Genomic DNA, 23,606 nt, shown 5'->3' on the forward strand with positions numbered 1-23,606 from the left:
TTGTTTTGAATTTTCTTAATGAAAAAAAGTGCAAAAATGCTAAAGCACAAATTAAAGGGAGTGCAGGAGGCCACCTGTACTCGTCCAGTTATGTGGCTGAAAAACTGTGAAATACTTCCCTTGAGGAAACAGGCCAGCTTGTCTTCAAGTTCAAACAAAGAGCTAGCCACTGACCTTCAGCTGACCCAGCATTCAAAACATGCCTGCATCTAAGCGGTCAGAGTAGCCAAGACACACAAACTGTCAAAGATAACAGCACCGAAGGACAAACATTGTGGCTAATTAAACATTTTTGCCAAAATACGATCCGCTGGAAAAAGCCCTGTGGCTTAAACTGTGTCATGTTCACAATGCTCGATTATGCCTCGAAAAATGATTTTCCCATAGAACTAAAGTCCATCTTTAATTCTGTTTTAAGGCAATTTTAGTTTCTCTCCAAGAAAAGAGCCTGTCCATGACAGGACACTGGAAGCACATCTCAAGTCATGAGACAATGTTAACCATGTTAGAAGATTCTCCCTTGGTTACGAGAGTCATAACATTTGGTTAATGTTTGGTCTCCTGAAAGGAAACAAGGGTAGGAGAGCGCGAAGATGATATGGACAAAATATGTTTCCCTCCAAACATTATTGAGAAAGAAGAATAGCAGCATGGGAGTGTGATTTTGACAAAATACCGCAGTATAGCTCAATTAGGCTCTGGGACATGTAGATAAATTGAAACAACGATGCTGGATAAGATGTGTCTCTCCCTACAGGTCTGCAGGCGCTGTAAGTACGGAAAGATGAATCCAGGCATTCTGCATCATTATACACTCACATGTTTATACCGAGCACCAAGAATGCCTAACACATCTCACACATGGAAACATAAGCCACACTCATGAACTACAAGTGTGTCCAGAGCCACTAGCTTACATCATGGCCTGGATCAAGTGCTTTTTTTTTTCTTCTTCTTTTGTTTTTAAATCCAGGGGTATAGCTCCAGTCCTCCAAAGATTTATCCTCTGACATAAGAGCAAAAATACCTAGCAGTACTTAACAACTTGTAGATACAGGGAAAAAAGCACACTGCTTGGACATGCCATCACCTTTAAATCACTACATTTCACTGCCAAAACATTTTGCATGTCTCCTGAGTGTAATCAAGCCACATTGTGGCTCACTCAGAATTCGACTCTAAAATATACATAGCAGTGCACTGGTTTGCACATCAGTGCTCTCTATAAGCACTAATTCTCTGCTTGTGATTCATAAATTCAGTCACTTACCGGAGGACCAGGCTCTCCTTTGGGGCCATGTAAACCATCTTGGTAGTCATAGAAGAACTCTGGCTCCTCGTATCCATAATCATACTCTCCCATGTCTACGTCATCATAGCTGCCATCCAAATCATGCTGCTCTGAGGTGTCCACCTGATTCTCTCTGTACAAAGTAGTGCTATTGGCTCTCAGATGAGTCTCTGGGAAATTTTGGCTTGTGGAGCCAGAGTCCCTAGAGCTTGTGATGGAGTTGTTCCTGAGTTCTTCCTTTAGTTGGCTCTGTCTGACCAGGGAAACAACACCTGTAGTGGCATCCGGACTTGGCTGTTTTCTGGAATTTCTCTCTTCTTCTGTGCTGTTTTCAGAGTGTTCAGTGTCCTCCTGGGGCGTAGTGTCTTTAGCCAACACATTTTTGGTAGTGGTGGTTGTTGTGCTATAGGCAAAACCCAGAGCTGCTTGACTACTTGCCGTAGTTACGGTGGGGCTATAAAGCTGGAGTGATGATGTGGCAGAGTGGGATAATGGTTTCAATGTGGAAATGTTTTCTTGGTCCCCCAGATGAGGTCGTATTGGTGGGCTCAGAGTTGAATGTTGCGTGACCAAACGATCTGGGGATAGTTTAATGGCTGCTGTAGATCCGATGGGTGTATTTTGAGTAGCTGCTACTCCAAGAAGAGACTTTGTCAAATGGCTAGAAGGGGGGTCATTCACCACAATATCCGAATCAGAATGTGGGAAATGTAATCGGTAAGTGTCGGCCAGCCGGCACTGTTTTTTAAGATATTTGCAGTAGTGCGCGGCAGCTTGGGCTGAGGGATAGATATCCAGTTGGCAGACTTGACCACTAAATGGTGCCGCCTTGGAGTTCATCCTTCCCAGAGTGAAGACACCCCCAGATTCCCCCAGTGTTTGAGATCTCCCCAGGGTTTGCTCCCACTGTTGCACCCCTCCACAATTCGCATAGAAGGACACTGAACGTGCACGAACCCCAACAGCAAAAGGGTGCAGCCGCCCATCCTGCCAGTTGTAGTTGAAGTAGATGGAGGCTTTCTCTGCAGTATAAACCACCACTCTGCGTGGCAGCAACTGAATGCCAAAACGCAACCGGTCCCTCCCATCCTTGATACTAAAAAGAAATGCATTGTTTGCTCGCCAGGAGCTTAGGCTAACTATAACGGAGAACTCTTCGCCAAATTCTGAAGGGAATAGATTGGGCACTGGCGCCTCATAGAGGGAGTTTGAGTCGAGCAACACCCCATATCCAGAAAAGGGGCCATCGAAAGGTGAGGGAACATTTGCATAAGTGGGAGGCTGTGAGCTTGTCCTTTCGTAGGTATCGTCTGTGTGGCTTTGAGTTGTAAGCCCCAATCGATAAAGGATATCCACTCCTAAAGGACAGAGACAGAAATATTTATAAGATTAATATGCTGAGAATGAATTGCACAATTTTATGAAAATGTACAAATCGCAAAAATGTTTCAAAACAGTTTTAATACATTCAATTGTAGTTCAGTCAAAGCTGGCGGTCCAACACCAGGTTACATTGACATTTCAACTTAAATTCCTAATAAAAACCTTGTTTATTTCAAGAATTAAAACTGAAAAAAAAACCTGCTGAGAATATATCTCTGATACAAGAAGAGTGGGGAGTTAACTTATTCAGCAGGTACTAAAAGCCTGCATTTTTACTTGCATCGAACTATTTTATTGGTAGGACTTTTGCTGATCTATTGGCATCGGCATTTACAGAGCTTAAAAAAAATGTGTCATGTGACGCTAATAAAAAACTGAATTCACATTTTTATACCCAAATTTTAGCCAGCAGTCTGGACTTAATTGAGCATAACATTCAACCGCTAAAGTTAATTTTTCTGTTCTGGAATACAACTTAATAACTTTCACTTCGCATCCTGATGATTTGGTAACACTTTGCTTTAGTACTTTTTTCTGTTTTTTGTAAAACTGCAAATTTGGAAGTTCATGGATAACAACAATTATATTTTAGCATTAAAAACACATTTTCAAACTTGCAGTAGACAAACCATTACATAAAAAACATAAAGGAATTACCAAAACTTTTAATATAGGGCAGCTGTGGCATAACCCTCAAATTGGATGGCGGGATAAAAGTAAAGAAAAAACAGGATGATGAGTCTTTAACCACGTTATCAATGCTAATTTAGTGTAATCTGACCACCAGAGGGCACTCTGCAACGTCCCTGTTGGTAGCTGATCTGAGCAGAGTTAGGCAGAGAGTGCACGAATAAAAGTTAACTTAACAAATGTTAATAAAACCTTTTTATGCTTTGTGTGTCAGTACAAAAAGGGAAAAAATGCTATTGGCCAGTATATCGAAAAATCTGATTTATTATATCATCAAATATCGGTATCAGTTTTAAGTCCTATATCAGCCAGCCTCTCTTTTTTATATATTATTCCTTTCAAAACTATTTAAGAATGCAAACCTTGATAGTTCTCTCTTTTAATAATACTGAGAAAAATATTTGCATTCGCATTTACAGATTCACAAATAAAAATGAAATGATGAAAATCTTCTATAGATGCCTAAACATGTTGCTCATGGACAAAAGATTTTAATTCGATGGCATTAAATATGAAATAATTACAAAACTGTTATTTTTTTTGACCAAATAATCAGGCTAAAACACAAGGAGTGACATCAGGAGTGAAAAGAAGGGACTGGAGAAGAAGTGCTTATCACATCATTGGAAGTGTCCCAGCATCCAGAGCCTGCAGCAGCGGAACTAACAGATGCTTTTGGGGTCATTTGATCCAGCCCTAACTAGAGATACTGCCTGTACTGAACCCAAACTGGGACCGGACAAGAGTTATTTTCTTTTTGAAGTTAAATGACTAAGAAAAGTTAGTGAGCCATTAGGGCCATGTAACAATGTCAGCATGATGCCAATGATCCAATCCATGTTTTTCAAGCAACAGAAATGCAGCTGTAGCCCAGATGAGAAGCAGGGGCAAGATAAGCATGTAAGCAGAATACAGGAAACTCCTCCTCCTTTTTGAACTTGCATACAGAGCACATTCTGTCGAGCTTTGCATTCAAAAAACACAGCAAACTGGCGATGATACATGTCAGTACATGATTGTGATTAAAGGATGCTGCACATATAATTCAACTTTAAATATCAACTGAATTGCAAATGATGGCCTCACTTATTTGTGTACATGCAAGAGAAAGCATGGAGGTATCCGTTAGTGCACTGACAGACGAAGACAGCAGTCACACAGAAGCGTTTGTTCAGTGTTTAGATCTCAGCAGCAGTTTGACAAACTACGTTCCACTGAAGAAACGACTCCACTGTATTTGGGAATACCAGCTTGATAGGCGGGCCAGTTAATGTAGAATTACTGTGAGTGGAAACAAAAAACAAACTAAACCAGTGTCCACATATTATAGTATTGTCTTCTTAAAGTGTTATAAGCTTTTTTTTAGTCTGAAAAAGAGAACTGAAGAGTGGGGTCTGTGCTTGTTGCTACTCGGCATATAGAAAAGGCATCAGAATCAATTTCCTGAGAGAAAAAGTGGGATCAGTACACGCCTGGAGACACAGACATAAAGTGCATCCTTCAGAACATTCTGTATACCCTTAATAACTCCATGCTCTATACGCTTGCTATCGAAAAGATTTCGGTGAAGAGTTAGAAAAATACAAAAATCCTGAACTGAGCATTTGACCTCTAGAGGTGTGAATATGTAGATGCAGGGAAATAATGATCTTTTTAATGTTTGAACTTTGCCCATAATGTTGTAGTCAGGTTAAAAAAAAAAAAGTGCACCCTCTTTCAACACTAAGGTTTAAGATATAATAAAAATTTGATAGTTCTTAGCAGGTATTGGAAAAGCAATAAAACATGATATATTACACCACATTATTATTCATGTAACAAAAACTAAGCCAGCATGCTGAAGTAAGTACACTGCTTCCATAGCAACTGAGAGGGTTAATAGCAGCTAATCAGATGCAGTTGATGATCTGAACAGCAACAAGTGTGAGTACCTCTGTGAAAAGCAGATGTTTTGGCACTTTGTAGGTCTTTAGCATTCAGGTGTGTTAACACATTGCCAAGGAGGAACGACATCAGAAATGATCTTAAATGAGCAATAGTCAGTGCACCAGTTTAGCTAAGTGCGTGAGCATCCACATGCTGCATGGCCAGAAAGCAGCAGGTTTGAGTCGGACCGTGGCCCTTTGCCGCATGTCTTCCCCTCTCTCTCTTCCTGAGTTCATCTGTATTTATTATCCAATAGAGGCAAAAAGCCAAACATTTTAAAAAATATATGTCAGTAATTGTTGCTGCGCATCATTCTGGGAAGGGTCTTGAGGTAATTTTCAAACAAATGTGTGGAATCCATCTTCCCAGGAGTGGATAAATACTCCTGGAGGTCAGTCTGTGCAATGCACAGAGAAACTATATAGACCTCGGTTAGTGTGTTAAATTTTACAGTTTACGACAATACAATTAGAATAAGACTGAAGAAATATGGCTCGCTTGGAATGGTTTCAAGGAGAAAATGTCTTCCCGTTAAAAACCAAAGTTTCATCTGAACAAAACGCAAGACTTCTGGACCAATGTCTTTTGGCCTTAACGCACAGTACCACATTTGGTGTGAACCAAACACAGCATATCAGCACAAACTTGTGTAAGGGTGATGATTTGGGCTTAATTGACCAAAACTAAACAAGAACGTTCAGGAACCTCGATTTCCATGAAGCTCTTGTCTTGTTCTTTTAGTCAACCATGAACTCTAGAGCCCAATGCAGGCCAACTGCCTAACAACCCAATATTGCCTCCCACTATGTCGTGCAACAGAATAAAGGCAGAGCAACAAATCTACTACAGAATGGCTGAAAAAGAAAAAAATCAATGTTATGATGGGACCATAAAAGAGAATAAACAAGGAACTGAAGCAACATTGTAAACAAGGTCGGGCCAACGTTCTTCCACACTGATATGAGACTGAGCTCCTGAATCACAGGGTGCACTTAATTTTTAATTTTGTTTCATATACATGTGCTGTCGTTTATCTCAGCTTGTATTTACCTCATTCTAAGACCTGTTAAGAAGCAGATGAAACCCATTTCTGTCATACTGTTTGGGTGCCAGAGCAGAGGTAAAGAAAAGAAGACTACAGAGATAAAGACAATGTGCTTTCACAGCATTTTTAGTCATGCAGCTCTGATAGGAGGAGTATCTGTCTGCAGAAGATCTGAGCGCTCACTGTGATGTCCTCCACATTCACTGCCTCAGGTAACGTCAGACGAGATCCCAATTAATCTGTCTCATACGTTAAGACAAGGTGCTCTTGCGCTGTCTGTTCATTCCTTCTCCCCTCATTATGATGGATTGATTCTACTTGGAGCGGGCCATCACGTATCACCCGTGATACGTGGGGACATGGCGTTGCATGATGGCATAAGGGGAGGGACACTGCAAGAGGCAGTAGACAAGGCACATAAACAGTCTATGTGAGGACTAATCATGAGGTCAGCCTTAGATAAGACAATACTGCAATAGTGGAACAGACCCCAGGATATGACATATTTTTATATTATTGCTTCAGTGCCTAATTCAACAAGACTTTACTCTTTCAAGAAAGTCAGACTCAGGGTGAGAGATGAGATTATAGTTAAAAGATCCCAAATCAATGTAGATCCACTGATAGAGCAGAGCCCAGCAAAAATAACAACTCTATCTATGATCACCTTCTAACTTCAGCTCTTCTCACCTCCAATTCTTCTCATCATTGTTGCTCTGTTTAAAAATAAAGATGAATATCACTTCACCCCCAACACCTGACCAGGTGAGGCACAGCTGCCAAAACATGCCAAGCTAAGATTTCCTCTTCCCATTGTATGTGCATTTCTGCCATGTACTTTACATTATGGGTGTATTTAGTATTTTCATTGATGGACCATAGAGATGCGAGCACTGAGTCAGAAATGTAGCAGGAGGGGAAAAAACAGAGAGGGAGGAAACAAAGGTACAACGGTTATTTATGCTGCTTTTAAATGCATGCCATGGCCCTGAGAGCAAGAGCGGGCATGTTAAGGAAGAAGGTTAAAAGTGATCAGAAGAGCAGCTAAAGAGGAATTCCTGTGTGCACTTGCTGTTCCTATATGTACTGTATGTGCTCCAAGATAAAAGCAGAAATAGGGTGTGATGTGGTTGAGCTGTATTATGAACAAGGCATTGTAAACATTAGAGGAGTTCTGTAGGAACCGTTCTGAAGGATCTCAGTTAACGAGTTCTTTAGGATCCCTAAAGAGTTTGTGGCATCAGCTGATGTAATTACTGGAAGCATTACAAGAATGAGTAGTTTGATGTGCATTTAAGCCACTTCCAGTGGTTTTATTTCATCTTAGCTTCTAACTTTTCCAGGAAAGATATGCTTACAGTGTAAATGTAAAGATACGCTACTTAAAAACGCATGTAATCCTAGTCTATGTGTTCTGATAGTAACCGTGTTTCTTTTCATTTAAAAATATGTTAATAGGAGAAGAATGACGCCAAAGTTTGCATATGTATATATCGGTTCTCATATATCGGTTTGTATATGGCTCATTTATTGACGATACTTACATTTTTTTGAGTAACAGTTCAATTCAAATTGATTTTATTTATATAGCACCAATTCAACACAACTGTCGCCTCAAGGCTATAGGAAGAAAAATCTTTTTTCTTAACAACTGTGTGTCAGTTTATATATTCTGTATTTATTTCCTGTTTCTGTCATTCTGTCTTGCCTCTGTTCTTTAGCATTTTGGTGCCATTTCTGCAGCTGCTGCTGGACTTCTTCTTTGACTATTATTGTGCAAGCCATAAAAAGATTCAACAACTCTTTATCCAGGTAGTTGCGATCAGGAACTGGGGCTGCTGCACTGAATGGGGGGATCCAGCAATGTCAATTAGCGAGTGCTAATCACTGCTGATTCTGTGTCTAGCCTACATTGAAATAAAAGTTTATATTTGAGTTGTTGTGTTTTGTTTTGTACTTAATGACTTTAAACTCACAATGCAATATGTAGCATGCTGTCTTGATTTAACATTTTAGTTTTAGGACCAAATATACCCGGCTACCTGCCATCACCAAGTACCAATATGATGTCAGTGTTCTCCCAAGAATTAAAATCTTCACACCATATAACATGGAATTTATTTGAAATCTCAGTCAGGAGGTTTTTATGTCAGGTAACAGGAGGCTAATGTTAAAACAGAGTCACTGACAAGCCATGAATGCAATAAATAGCAGACACCCCACTCACTTAATGTGAGTAACCTGGCTCACACCTGATCGGCTTCAATAGGGCCCCTGCAAGAGTTACATAGCATCACTTTTCTGTTATTGATTTGAGTGGGGTACAGACAGGAGCTTTTATACCGTCTATATGACAAATGTCAGTGAGTCACATGTCCTAGTGACAAGGGGGGGGGCATCTAATAAAATGCTTTCATATAAAAAATTTAAAAAAAATGCTGACTTTTAGTCATGCATAAGTGTTCTGTTGCTTACCTTGAGCTGCGTAATCTTCTCCAGAGAGTGCTGCTGAGCATACTGACAGGAGCAGGAGAAAGTTCCACCTAGATGGACAAAACAAAGATCAGTTTCATGACTAGTTGTTGGGTTAGTCTCTCTGACACTTTTTAAACATACAATCACATCTTTATTTAATAAAGATACACTAACTGATGCTAACAGCGGAGCATGGCCATTTGTAATTAGCATGGCTGTGAATGCTTATAGTTAAGGTGATCAGGCGACCCTGAACTCTCCCTTAGATATGCTGCGATAGGCCGAGGCTACTGGGAACTTACCATCATACAGAGTGTTTCTTCTTAATTCACCTCTCTGTGTTTATACAGCACTTTGCATTTAATCGCTAGTTATTATTAATCTCTGACTCTCTTCCACAGTGCGTCTTCTGCCTTGTCTTCATCCATTCACCCCCAACCGGTCACTGCAGATCGACACCTCTCCCTGAGCCTGGTTCTGTCAAAGGGTTCTTCCTGCTAAAAGGGAGTTTTTCCTTCCCGCTGTCACCAAGTGTTTGCTCATAGCGGGTCACCTAACTTCTGGGGTTTTCTCTGTATTATTACCTTACAAAACGAAGCACCTTAAAGTGAGTGTTGTTGTTGTTGTTGTTGTTGTATGGTACTATATAACTAAAACCAAATTAAACTGAATACCATTATGTTGCAATAGTCTTTAAATTTATAATAAAAGTACACAAAGCAGGACTTTACTGAAGCAATATAGTCAATGCTCAGCTTCCAAAACACCCCAGTATGTGAGCTGCCACAGTTTAAGAAACACTTTACATAATCTGATACTGCTTGGTGAGTTCAAATAATAAGTAATGCTATGTAAATAATAAATAACATGCTTGTGATCTAATCATCACTTCAAAAAATGAGAGCTGAAGTTACATTATAATCATTTTGGTTCTGAAAATAGTGTCAGTTTTTGAGAAAGAAGAGAAGAAGGAGAGAGCAACGAGACAGCAAAAGTGCTACTGGAGAGGTAACAGACAGCCAGATAAGGAGAATTAAATGAGTCCTTGTCAAGTAATTAGCTGATAAAGGTCTGCTTTTACATGAATCCTTTCGTTTACACTAAACAATCAAGAGATTCATCAGATAAATGATTCATTCACAAGAAAACATATTCATCCTCTCCTGTGGTAGATGATACTGAGTAGATATCACTAGTCGAAACAAGTAAAAACGAAAGCTGGAGCCCCTTAAAAGACAATGTGACTGCTCCGTTTCAAAAGCCGTTCCACTTTGACATTTTTATGCCTGAAGACGTAGTGAAAAGCGATGAAAAGAATATTTGAGCATCGTGTTTTATCGTTTCCAGACAATGATGGATTTGATCTCCAAGGCACATGGTTAATAACAATTTGATGCTTTTTATGGCAAAGCAAGGACCATAAAGAGGCAAATGCCCCAGCCAACATTCCCACAGGAGTTGCTCCTCCCTTTTCAAGTTGGATCTCCTCTACCAAAAACCTTAAATATCCTGAAAAGCGACCAATACTAAAATATGTTCCATTCTATAACAGGCTTATGAAACAGTAAGTTATATATTAATCATACTGCATGTTGTCACTTTGCTGCACAAGAGTCACATAACTCCGCTCTTGACCCTCACTGACCCCCACCTCTAGATGGCACTCCCCACCAGACAGCTACAGAGGAAGGACAGCAGACAACACAGAACAGCCAGTCCTCAGCATCACTGTAAAACCTTCCTACCCAAAATTGTGCAAAAATGTCGTGCAAATTAGGTAAATTTGTTCACGTTAACTTTAGCTTGTCCAGTAATATTGTCCACTAAAATGCAGATAGGGTGCATATACATTGATGTGTCTAGAAATGTCCAGAACTACAGATCAGGCAGTCGAACATGTGTTATAAAGTCTTACAATCTAAGGTAAGGTAACATTTGCTAACACTGTCACCAGTAAAGCTGGGAAAAAAAAGTATAAAAAGTATAAGAAGAAGCAGCTCAAAAAGAAGACAGAAAAGAAGAAGCAGTAACTCCAGTTTTAGTGAAGGTTTGATTTAAAGGCAACGCAAACAAAATACTTCACAGGACATTATCATCAAGGTTTTCTGGAATACCCTCCTTCAGTCATCGATAAAAACAAGAATCCAACTTAAATAAAGCTCCAGCACAATATCACCGTTTGCTTATTTATCCCCTCATGAAGTCATATTCATTCAACATTTTTCACCTGGTCGTCCCGCCTGCATTGGCCCTGCTCCTTGCAGTTTCAGAACCACTGATCTACAGTAAAGCTGGACATTCAAACCAAATCACATCAGCAGCCCTGAAAACAGTAACAGCTGCTTATACAACTTGTTCTGGCAACTGGTGTCATATTTTTCTCTGACACTGACACAGTGTGGTGGCTGTACAAAGTACAAGAGACAGTAGTCCTGCTATTTTAATATGCAGGGCGCCATCAGTCAAAGGTTGCTGTCACACCTTAATCCTGCAGGGACTGACAGCCTCAAGCAGCATGACAGGCGCCTTACAAACAAGTCTTTTTGGTGGCCTGTGAGCATGAGATTAACCCAGTGTGAGTCACTTTCTGACAGAGAGCCCCCACCCCAACTCCCAGACGGGAAGCCATACTTGCCCTGCAGAACTGAGTAATAAAATATAATCGAAAGCAGAAAAGAGGGGGAAGATTAAAAAGACAACAAGGGAAGAACAGAAAAGGAAAGGGCTGCCTTTAAGTAGAGACACCGTGAATGAGTGTGTCACCTGTTCCCCATTGAGAATGTGGTGCGACATTCCACAGCTGGTAATGCAGACGTATTCCCAAAGTCGGAAAAAGTTACAAAAAAATAAGTTGGGGGGGAGACATATGAATACAGTCATTCATCTACTGTGAGAGGATTACAGTGACATTTATAAGGGCAACGAGTAGCTGGTTCTGTTTAGACATTGGCAGCTTTTAAAAGCAGACCAAAGATAGAGGGGAAAAAACCAAATAAATCACTTAACGTTCCTTTTTAGAGTGTGTGGATCCATGTGACGCTGATTCAGACATTTTTTTTTGTCCTGCTGTCTGTCCCACAGTCTCTTGTTCGTGGCTATTTAAAGCATCTCTGAGGCTCTGTCACTGAGCACGTTCAGGCTATCGCTTCATCACATTTTTAGAAACAACTGGTGACCATTTCCCCACTTGCTGAACCTTGGTTTGGTGCTTTAACCTTTATTGTGACATGCAAACAGAATGGAAGGGATGTATCCCACTAATAAGAAAAACAGACTACATCCAATCTTTCATCAGAGGTGAATTCCCTTATATGTGACAGTACCGCTACAGCATGTTTCCCTGTCCTAGCAGTTAATGGAAAAGACCCCTGAAAGCAAGACAAAGCTCCCCAAACAGTGCTCTGTTGACGAAGGGAAATACCACTATGTGGGGAGTGGGTGTCATGTCAAGACTATAAATAATCACAACTTAAAGCTCCACTCTGCAATGAATCATTCCAGCAGTACCAGATCTTTCCTTTCTCCCCTTCAAAATTAGCTTGGATCCCTAACAATGGTTCATTCAACTGGGGAGAAGGCTGAGAGTCAAATGGAGAGGCAAAAAGCTCAATTACGCTTGGCAAATAGAAGCAAACCTATTACACTTCTGTTTATAGTCTCATAAGGAGCTGGAATCTTTTTTTTTTTCCTTTTTTTTAACATTCATCATTAATGTCAGTCAGGAGGTGAGCAGCGGCTTTCACGGTTCATTGTTTACACGTCTAATTTACCAAATCAGTAAGTAACAGCGAAGCATGCAAAGCTGTTAATCTACACACACAGCTCTGAAATGAAACTTCTAGAGGATCTCCAAGAAACTGGAAGCACTAAAACTACTGTTGAGGTACGTTGGTGTGAAAAATCCAAAAGCTGCTGTGTTTGACTTCGCTTTGGGCAAAAAAGGTGCTCTGAATAGGACAATCTAAACAAACCTGATGAGACTAACCCTGACTCACCCGTCCCACTTTTCATAACCCCTGAAGTTTGCTGAAGCTCTTTTGGCACTCCTTGGAGGAGTCATTATTCAGAAGATTGAGGTTTATAGAGCATGACCTTGGAGCGTTTACCTAACCTCTACTGTTGTGTGACTTAGCTGAGCCCAGTCTAAAAATGCCATGGATGTCATAGCAGATATAAGACATAAAATGACGCAGTGCCCCGAGGAGCTGTTAAGACCCAGCATCACCCAGCATGTTACAGTATAAACCAGTTGAAATGTTTCCAAATGAGTGCATCACTTTCTTGCAAATCAGGTGTTCTGTTCCTGCATGTTTTGCTTTTCAATCTCAGCAAAAAACATTCCTGGACACCATGAAGTCACTGATCTACTGCCAAAGAGTGTTCCCGCTGGCTGGGTTACAGCTTCAGTACCTGTACCCTTATCATATTAACTTCACTATGGTATAACTAAGCAGGCTTGTTGTCCTCTCTCCAAATAGCCATCAGCAAAAAATGATTAACAAATCAGCAGGTTTCCAGGATTGAACTGTCTAATAGTGGAGCGTTTGCAAGGCTAGAAATGATAATGATTTCCTAACTGTTCCAAGCCACCAATGATTCCAAGCCATCATGAATCTAAGTGGACTCTTCTATAAGGAGCGTGCCATGTCTCTCCTCTAATGAGCATGGCTAACATTTGTCAGCTCACTCCAATGGTACTCAGAGTCAAGAGGTCACGGCAGACCAGTGTAAAGATTGACTGAGTTCACAAAACAGTGAGCAGACAAAGGCCCGTGAGTAAACTTCCACTGGCTTTTATTTATTTGCCCTTTCCCTGTTGCAGAGAAACCTTCAGGGAGGGTTAAATACACTCACTCACACCGACAGGCCAAAATCCCTGCAGCCGGGGATTTGGGGAAGGTGAGTACACTCCAGCACGAAGGTGGAGAGGCTGTGATTGTAGCACAGAATAATTCAAAAAGGGTAACCTGAGCTGTGGGACGTAGAAGTCTTATTAAAGGCATTTATTAAAGGCTCTGCCGATTACCCAGATGAGCCAGGACATTGTTTTTGTAAAGGCTTTTTGTAAAGGCTTTCCTGTCAATCTGTCCATTTTCCTAACTTCTTGTGCTTGGTTTGGGACTGGAGCACATCTAAGCTGACACTGGATGAGCGGCAGCATACACCCTGCACAGGTTGCCTGTCTATCGCAGGCTGTTAAATTGTTGTGTCTATAAGGGTTCATGAATTATCTCAGATAATTTAGCACCACAAATTAGAGTCTGCTTAGCTCCATTGCAGATAAACATAAGTAGCTGCTAAATACCATTAGATGGTGGGAACTTTGGTATTGTTGTTATCCAGTTATATTGAAAGTAAAGTTTGACATTTTCTTGCATAAATACTTATCCTATCATGCAGTCCACTACAACTTATACAGGAAGGCTTTTCTGGAGAAGCATTGCCCTATAATGCTTCTACAGAATGTAACATGTAATAGGGTAGCCTCATAGGGAGCTACACAGTTTGTACTTTATGTAGTGACAGTAAAACTTAGTATCCCTCATGCACTCAGATGCACAGTAGACATGTGGTACACTGAAAAACATAATAACTGGGTAAATCTACAGAACAATTAACGTTTTCAAATGAAAGCACTTCACTTCCTGTATGAATTCTTGCTGATGTTTTTCTGTATTTCTTAACAATGGACTGAAATTTGTACCATTTGCAAAAATGTTCATAAACTTCTGTAAAAAGACAAATAATGTGCTGGCAGAAAAACCCTTTATATTCTCTGCTTTTTTGTCCTTCTGCCTCATTGACCTGACAATAGCAAACTTCTGCTCACATTATCAACCACCTGGAGGTACCAACCTGTGCTGAGGAGTCAGCATGCACTCTCAGCCAGAGTGTATGTGAGTGGTTGTGTTTCTGCAGTGTTATAGTTCTAGCACTGGCAGCAATAGAGCAGCAATGCCTGCAACAGTGGGTGATTGTCTGGAGCTCAGGAGCCAGTTAACCACTGATGCATACACACTAACTCTGTCTGTGAATTCAAGGGAGGCCACATTTATCCCCAGTCACCTCAGTTTTCCCCATAAGGCTCTCATATTCACTACCAAGGACAAAAAAAAGGATCTCTTATAGGGTTTCAACTCTACTTTGTTTTACATCAAGCAACCGCTATCAGCAGAGAATAACAGAATGTCTTGTGATCTCAGATTTTGTTTTTAGATCATATCTGGAAGAGATTCATAATAGAGTACAGGCATCTTGGACTCACTTCTGATAGAAGATAATGCTTTTCCTGTGAAGTACTCTTTCTTTCAAGGAGTGCACATTTCTGATGTTCCACAGACCCCAGCTGAATGTAGCAGGACAACAAGACCTGCATGCTAGATGTCAATAATGCACACTCCCATGAGGAATGTTTAGGGTTTAAGGGTGTTCATCTAAAGCCTTAACACGTTTACAGAGATGGACACATTTGCTGCTCTTGGGTCCTTCACATTTGCTTCTGTGCTTCTTCTAATTTATCACTTGCAGAATAAGCATTATTACTTACAAGACAGCCTCATTCATCCCCTTTCTCCGTGGTTTACTGTTTATTCTTCAGCTTACTGGAGCTGTGTGAGTGGGTGCCAAATAAAAAGATGATATTGTAGCAGATCCTAGACTGCATGTTCACATGGTGGGATCAAAGCCAACTTCCAAAGCTAAAATGCATGGGTGTGTGGAAAAGTACAGGTATCAGATGGGGATGGTAAAGCTTAACAGCAGCAGTCCGTGCACAGCTAGAGTGAAGCTAATATGCAGAACAAACAGGTCAAACGGATCGAGCTGAAGACATCCTAAAAAGAGAAAAACTACAGCAGAGCTCAGTCGTCTCGTGCTTAAACTTTCTAAAATTCTGAATAGTTTGTGCCACGTTTTGGTGCCACAATCGTGCAGCTCAGCTGCTGAAACTTGTTTGGTCAACTGGCGCCCTGTCAGGGAAACACGCCAAAGAACCTGAACAGAAATAAGTCTCCCAGTTGCCATATCAAGCGAAAACCTGTTCCGGAAACAGCTTCAGCGCATAGATAGTCTGACATCTGCAGAGTACTTAACCAAATGACCACTTACGTTGCTGCCGCGGAAACGTGTCCACTCCTTGTCCGTTGAGCTCCTAAATGCATTTGTATGCATTTGTCCAGGCAGCAGAGATCTGGGTGAAAACAGAATCACACTCAAGGAGATACCTGCACATGGGCTAACCTTTGGTAAGAGCCAAAGGAAGCATAAAGCGGACGGAGATAACTGCCACCTCAGAGTTTCCTCATCGTAGCTGCTGCAGTCCTGAGGAGAGGTCTCTCCAAACTCTTTCAAAACCAAAGCCTCAGTTCCTTTGCGCTCTGCGGCGCGCAGTGATCAAGCTACTTCTATCCAAAGTGGAGACGCGCAACAGTTGCATAGGGGGGAGAGAAGGACTTGCAGTGCAGCGAGTCGGTATGCACCAGTGTAAACTTGACTGCTCTCAGGGATTCACAGAATTAGCACTCGACTTCTTCTTGGTCTCCAACACAGCAGATTCAGTTCCATGCGTCTTTGCCTCCAGGCGGTGGCTTCTGCTATGTGCCTTGACTTGCACTGATGCGAGGGGAACCCGTACTCAGCCCATCACAACCCCATCCTACCAGCTGGTGGTGTTGGATTTCACCGGTTACTGACTCGTGACATCACGGACGGAGTTTTGGCTTGAGCCCTTCAGTCACTCTTTGAGTGGAGTTTGAGTGCTACACTACCCTTCAATATGTTTAGTAATAAAACGTTATAAAATGCACGTAAAAATTGTAAATCATAGACATACGCAAACCAACACAAAAAATAATGACGTAAAACAGAAAACATCAGATGGCATCAGTTCAAAGTGTTATGCAATTACTTTACTTGACATATATGACATTGCGTGTAAGCTGAGTTTTAAAAAGAGCCTAATTTTGAAGCGGCTCTAATAGTATCACTAACACTTTACATGGCAGAATAAGTGAGCTTGAGTTAGTTGTAAGTGCACTTGATGCACATTCATAAGGAAATCGTCACAGAAAATGGGATTATTATGGTCGCCTGTTTCTGAACATACATCACACATCCAACAATCAAAGCCAGTATCAATGAAATAATGATCACAATACTACTAAAACAAATAGCATGCAGTATCTTAAATCCACTAGTTCAATTTAAGTAAATAACCTTTATCTTTTATACATTGACCATTAAACTGAAATTGGGCATTGGCTGGAAAAGTGAAAATATGCTGTAGCGTGCTCACAGTGTGCTGTATATATAAAGACTTGACTACCTCGTGACTGTAGCACAGGATTAAACAAATGATGAAAAAAAGAATTTTGATGTAGTGAATAATGCACTCTCATAAAACAAAACAAAACGCTATGATTCAGCGAGAGAGTTAGACTGTTAGATGTGAATGTGGTTTATGAGCTTAGGTAGCATGCCATATAGTCTGAGGGCTTTTGATTTTGCGTCTGCTCCTTCTCCCGAGATTTACACAAGCACAGATTTATTAGGTGTATAAACTCCAGCAGTGTTTATAATGACACATTTGTTCCGGCACCAAAAATGCTCCTTTGTTTTGCGGTTTCCCTGTCCTAACGCTGCACAGAGTTCTCCTTGAAAATGACACCGTTTCCTCATCTCAACCATCGATTTTTCCAAACAAACAAGCTCCAACTCACTTCCACCATTTCCCACTCAGACTAACCCAATAACCTTGGACAAGAAGAGCTCTGTCACGACCCCCTCCCCGCCACATGCCATGGCATCCTCCTCTAGATGTCTGCATCCTCAGATCAGCCTGGACCGGGATTGAGTCCATATGGTTTGCAGTTTAGGGGCCTGGGAGACACGGAGCTTTTCCTGCCTCTAATTCCAGGTGGAGAACACAGGGTTTTTTAACCTGAAGACAGTTAAACAGCAGTGACAGTGAGCAGTTAGAATGCCCAAACACGGAGCAAGGTAAGAGAGGTCAAAGTGGCATGAAAACTCCAAGAGAGCCCACCAACCAGTGCAAACGACGACTTTCATAAGGATTTTGTGATTCCTGTAAACAAGGTGTCTGAGGCCCTTTGTGCTGCGGATGTGTGCCTGCAGCAGTGAGTCTACTCGCTGTCCCCCTTCTTCATCAAAGACAGTGTGAGGAGGAGGAAGCCCACACGGGATGGAGTCTCTCTCTGGCATTGCTATTACTCAGCATCTTCGGGTAGCGATGCTCTATCCAGATGTTTCACTTCCTCTCAACTTCCAGAGAAAGGTTCAGAGGTGCTGCTTTTCCAAGAAGGTTATGAATCAACGTGTTGAAGAAATAAACTTCATGATAATGTTGTAGCACAGGGCTGCTTGAGCTTGTTGACTGGCAGGAAAAGGTTCAAACTCTGTCACGGGTTGTTAATAAAACCTTGATAAAATCACAGATTTAGAGCCCGCCTTGCTGTGAGTGTCAGCGGTCCTTTAAAATCTTTTATTATAATACCAGAATTATTTACCATAAAATATCTTCACTTGCATGCAGAGCGCTTTGCAGCACACTTTTTAAGATGAATTTCATATTTTTTTCCCCTTTACATGTGCAGATGTGCAGTAATCAATCCACTGTGTGCTGAGCACCAAAGTGTTAGGCCTGAATGAGTGAGTCAGATTCACACTCGCTTGTCTTTCTCCTGAGGAACGGGCAGATGTAGACGAGCGTACATGGAGACCCCCTGCCCCCACCCTCAAAACAAGTGTTCCCCTCCTACAGTTTAATAACTTATCCAAGGAAATGACCAGTTAGTGTTTAGACCAGTGCTCTCAAACACTTTTCACTTTCTTGGAAGCGCACAAAAGGCCAGGCTGGATCGTCATCACAGCAGTGTATGGTTACAGACGATGATCAAGTATTAATGCACAGATTGCACGTGTCAATTCAAATGAACTTATTAAAAAATCACAGCTTTTCATGTTTTATTTAAAAAAATACATTTTGCATATGCTGGCAGCATGGTATTTGGAGTCTTTTGGACGCAGCACTGTTGCTGGCACCGCTCCCAGAAGCTGCATGGACTATCCCTACCTGCGTGCTCATGTCTTGTCAATGATTTCATTTCCAGAACTTCCCCTTGGAAGGCCAGGATCCAAATCACATATTCTGCTGCTCTGAGAGCGTATTGTCTTTAAGGTTTGAACATTTTATAGTAACACACCAGCTTGGAAACGTGAGGAGCGTGAAAAACCTTCGGCCTCACGAATGATTCTAAGCCCAGAGTCAACCATGGGTGGTTAAAGAGGAAAAATAAGACGGCAAAATCTCTGTGGTTTGGTAGAGCGTAGAGCAAAAACGTAAGCAGCCATTAGGCTCAATAAAGATGTGCGTTTGAGAGGCCACTGTAAGCACATTCTTCTCAGCATAATGATCCAGACACGGTTGGTTAAGTGTGCCTCATTAGGTAAAGGGCTCATCAGTTTGCCATGAATTTAACTGGGAGGAGGGCGACCAGTCTGACAGCAGACTCTACCTGCAGACTGACGAGATGCTAAACTGGCTTCTGTCTCTAATCAGCAGACACGGCCCTGTGTAATTTCTGTCCTGTGTGCGTGTCATCAGCTCGTAGAGCTGTTATTTTGCCGAGCAAGGAGAGTGTGGGCAACAGCTGGGGGAGTGCGTAACAGATGGTGAAATACAGAGCAGTTGATAGTGGAAACAATGTTCTATGTACGAGTGTGTACGTGTGTGTGTGTGAGTGAGAGATTGTATTCAGTGAGGTGGTTTGTAGTGCTTAAGAGATCACGGGAAAGCAGTGAGAAAGGGGCCAGGGGAGTCCAGGGTGAAGGGGGTGTTTGGGCAGGGAGGAAGTGTAAGAGTGTGCAGGGAAAGTGAAAGTTGGGTTGGGGTCGAGTGGGCTAAAGAAGGAACACACACACACATATATACACACATACTGCGCAGGGAGGTGCAGCGTCATATGCAGCTTTTAATTTAGTGGTAAGCTCATGTAGGGACTATAGGCAGATTTTAAGGTGCAAACTCTTGAAACAATGCCTGGCGACTTGATGGTTCGTCTGAACTCTATGTGAAGGGATCATTTTTAATTTACAAAACACTCACGAGGCCTTTAATCATTTATGGAGGGTGCACATACTTTATTCGTGTATTCAATGTAAAGAAAGCGCCAGAAAGTGGTCGTTTCTCATTTCTGATTGTGTGCCAGCATCATGGGTTTGCCTGTGTGCAATTAGTTTTGCAGACGCTGAGCAGAAGTCAACCAAGCCCACAAAAAACAAGCGTGTTTGTCAGCTTTTAAAAACCCCAGGCATTTACATGCAACCATAATCATATATCGCAACGTCATAAATTACTCGAGTTTCAGACAGATGTGAAATAATTTATGGTTTTCCTAACATTGTCAATTAACAGCTCTTAGGAAACCACTGCAGTGTCTATGCTTGAATTATGCTTTTATTGCTAAGGGAAAAAAAATGTCTGAGAACAGGAAGGAAGAAACATGTAAGCTAAATACCTGATGCACTTTAGCGTTTAGCCGCTTTCCTCTGCGGCTCTCAAATCACCTGCTGACCAGTGTCAGCCAAAGGAAGTATGATGGTTTCCCCATCATTCTTGCTGAAGAGAAGAAAGGAGAAATGCATATGCTCCAAATTAAATGAATGTGATGTCTAGAGAAAATCTAAAGGGCCCACTGGATGGGTCCTTAAGCTTGGATTTACACTACGTTACAGCTCGTGTCTTCTTGGACGTCTTGAAGGGCTTTCCCAACTGGATCTTGGCAGTTTATTCTATTTATTTTTTGTGGCAGATCTTCTCAATCTTTTTCAGATTGGATGCGAAGTGTCTTTGTGCTTCCATCTGATGATCTGCGGGGTTTAAATCTGGGTTTTCCCTGCTCCATTTAAGGATGATCAGACCAAAAGAGACCTACAAACTATCTTAGATTTGATAGGTAAACCTCGAAGCCCAGGTTTTCAAGATGCTGTCTGTGTTTAGTTCCATTCTTTCCCCATTTGATTCTGACTGGGCTCCCTCTAACTGCTGTGAAGAACCACACCTTTGCATGCTACCATCTCCATGTATTACTGGAGGGGCGGCCTTAGCCAGTCAATGAGCAGTACATGTACTTGTACGGTGTGTTTTCAGTGAGTGGTCTGCCACATGTGTAGACACCATTTCATATCCACACAAACACAGAGCAGTGCAAAACAAAGACAGATATGTTGAAGACAATGTTACTCCAGTTGAAGATCAATCTCAACAAATATAGTATACTGTGTGTACTTAAATGTCTTAGACAACCTGATCTGACTCTGTCCAGCACAGTTTCTCTCCCCTTTGACGACTATTGTTGTGATTTGGCGCTACATAAGTAAAATTGAATTTTTAAAATTGAATTTCATCACCTTTATTGCTCAGTTTCCAGAGCTCTGTGTGCTCTCAGTTTGGGAAGAGGAGAGGAGCCGCCTGAGACAAAGTCTGATTTAGAGGGGGGGGGCAAGAAAAGAAAGACACCTTGACCTCACTTTCATCTCTGGAGCTGATCCTCTCTCTGGCGTGAATTCTCCAAGGAGCTGGCTGTGGAACAGAGAGTGGCTTTATACTTGCTTACTGCAAAGTTCCTCATGTAAAATCCCATTTAAATTCTCAAGAGGGCTGAAAGGACGGCTTTGAGAGGCATGTTCACGCTTATCTCCAGTGATACTATTAGGCTGCCAGTAATTTAGTCCTGATCATATATATTTTCTGTGTGAAGTGAAGCCAGTGTTGATAATAATCTTTATGCAAGGATGATGTATTGAACAATCGTGGCTCAGAAAGTCAGAGAAATCTTGCTCAGCCTAATGGTTCATCAGTACTGTCATGTGTTATGTGTCCAAATCCTGTTTGGCATTTCATCTATCATCATAATTCATGTGTTTGACATTTAGGGAAATACCTCTATTTGCTTTAACGCCAAGATTTAGATGAAAAGATTAAGTAAAGTATGAAGTTGCTGTGAGCATCCAAACTATGCATAAAGAAGCAGCCCAGCAGGATTACGCACTAAGAGATGCAGTCTTGCGTCTTGAGTCACTCTTCATTACTTTATATTTTGCATCCAGTGAGCTAGAATTTCTTTCATTTTTAAAGTGAGTGATAGTTCTCCAGGATTTTTCTTTGGATGATGTCTCATTTCCAGTTTTTTGGACACTGTACCAGGCCATTTCCAGAGAAATTGTGTTTTTTTCTGTTCAATTTTTAAGCTAATTAATTAACACTGACCTATGAATCACTGAAGCATAAAAAGCATTTAAATCAGGAGATGGACCGTGTTGTATCTACACATGACAGACAACTAAGCAAAGAACACATTTTAACACACTTTTTTCTATCTTTTGGCACTTTTTTTACTAAAAGCACATGATTTGTTTCCATTTAATTTGTCGAATCCGATAAAAATCCCAAAGAAAAGCACAGTTTGACAGGCATAAAATAGTATTTTTACACCAGCATTGTGATTCCCAAAGTATGTTTGAAGCCGAAAACCTGTCATATCGCTGCACGTGTGCGATGTCTCCTTAAAAAATTTGAGGAAACTGAATACGTGGAGAGTAAAAGTAGAAGTGGCAGGCCTAAACAAAACTATAGCATAAAACTACAGCAGATGAACAATTTTTGAAAGCAATGTCTTTAAGAGAGAGGAAAAAAATCCACAGACCTGACACAGGACCTGAGTGATCCATCTGGCCCTCAGGTGGATCCACTGAAACCTCATCACAGCTGGCTGTTAAAAAGCTCTTCTCAATGAAGGCAAACAGGAAGAAAAGGATGAACTGAACTGAAAATCGCTGACAATTGGTTTTAACAATCAGATTAATCCACATTTGAGATCTTTGGTTAAAACTGGGATTTTGGCTTTGCATTTTTGCCAATGGTGTTGGGGATCCTGTTTAAACTGACTGAATTATGAACACAGAACTGTGATTTTGGTCCACTTGCAATACCATCTGGAAAGCATCTGAGCTTCATTTCAACAGCTTAATTTTTCAGCATGATGATGATCCCAAACACACTGCCAGTGCAGTAAAAGCATACCTGGATGGAAAAATCAAAAACATAAAAATATTACTGAAGCTATGTGGGATCATCTTGACAAAGATCGGAACAAAAGAGACAGCCAGCATCAAAAGAAGAGCTTTGAATGTCCTTCAAGAAGCCTGGAGAACTATTCCTGAAGACTCCTCAAACTAATTATAAGAAAGCATGGCTAAGAGAGACCAGGCTGTGTTAAAGAATAAAGGTGGTCATACCAAACATTAACTTTCTAGCTCGTTAGGATGTTTTCCAGTCTAAACAAAGTCCGCTGGCTTTTTGCTGCTGGAGCTTCCAATTTACTGAACAGATAAGAGTGCAGCGTGCATCTTCTCATCTCACTGTTAAAAGTTCATTTTTGTTTTCTCTCTTTTTTATTTTATTTTTTTTAAACACACCACATGTACTGCTTTGGCTAAGAGAAAGAAAAAAATAAAACATATTTAATGATTCTGGGAAAGCTCACTCAGCTGAGCAGCTTTAGAGTATTGTGAAGTATTTGAAGTCCACTTTACAGACATGGAAATAAATCTTACTGAGATACTTGAAGAGACAGACAGAATACCTACCAGCGGAGATGCCGCATGTACTGTAGCAGGGATGTTAAACTCATTTTACACTCAAGTGGACGGGTCAGTGAAATCACATGATAAATGTGTAAACTTACAGAAAAACATCTTTTTACATCTATTAATTGGTGT

General features: G+C 41.1%; 1 protein-coding gene across 1 annotated transcript in view; it reads right to left on the reverse strand.

The window, feature by feature from the left end:
- The window catches only part of LOC102311250 (collagen alpha-1(XXIV) chain), an 83,824-nt gene extending 67,352 nt beyond the window's left edge, over window positions 1–16,472 (reverse strand). The window contains exons 1-3 of the mRNA XM_005923910.3: window positions 15,918–16,472; window positions 8,811–8,878; window positions 1,271–2,649 (exon numbers count right to left, since the gene is read on the reverse strand). Of these exons, the coding sequence (XP_005923972.1) occupies window positions 1,271–2,649; window positions 8,811–8,878; window positions 15,918–15,970 (1,500 nt within the window). The 5' untranslated portion in view covers window positions 15,971–16,472. The remainder of the gene's footprint in view (window positions 1–1,270; window positions 2,650–8,810; window positions 8,879–15,917) is intronic.
- Window positions 16,473–23,606: the final 7,134 nt, after the last annotated feature.

Source organism: Haplochromis burtoni, unplaced genomic scaffold (genome assembly GCF_018398535.1).
Source record: "Haplochromis burtoni strain Fernald_Lab_line unplaced genomic scaffold, NCSU_Asbu1 Contig_53, whole genome shotgun sequence".
In the NCBI taxonomy this organism is placed as follows: domain Eukaryota; kingdom Metazoa; phylum Chordata; class Actinopteri; order Cichliformes; family Cichlidae; genus Haplochromis; species Haplochromis burtoni.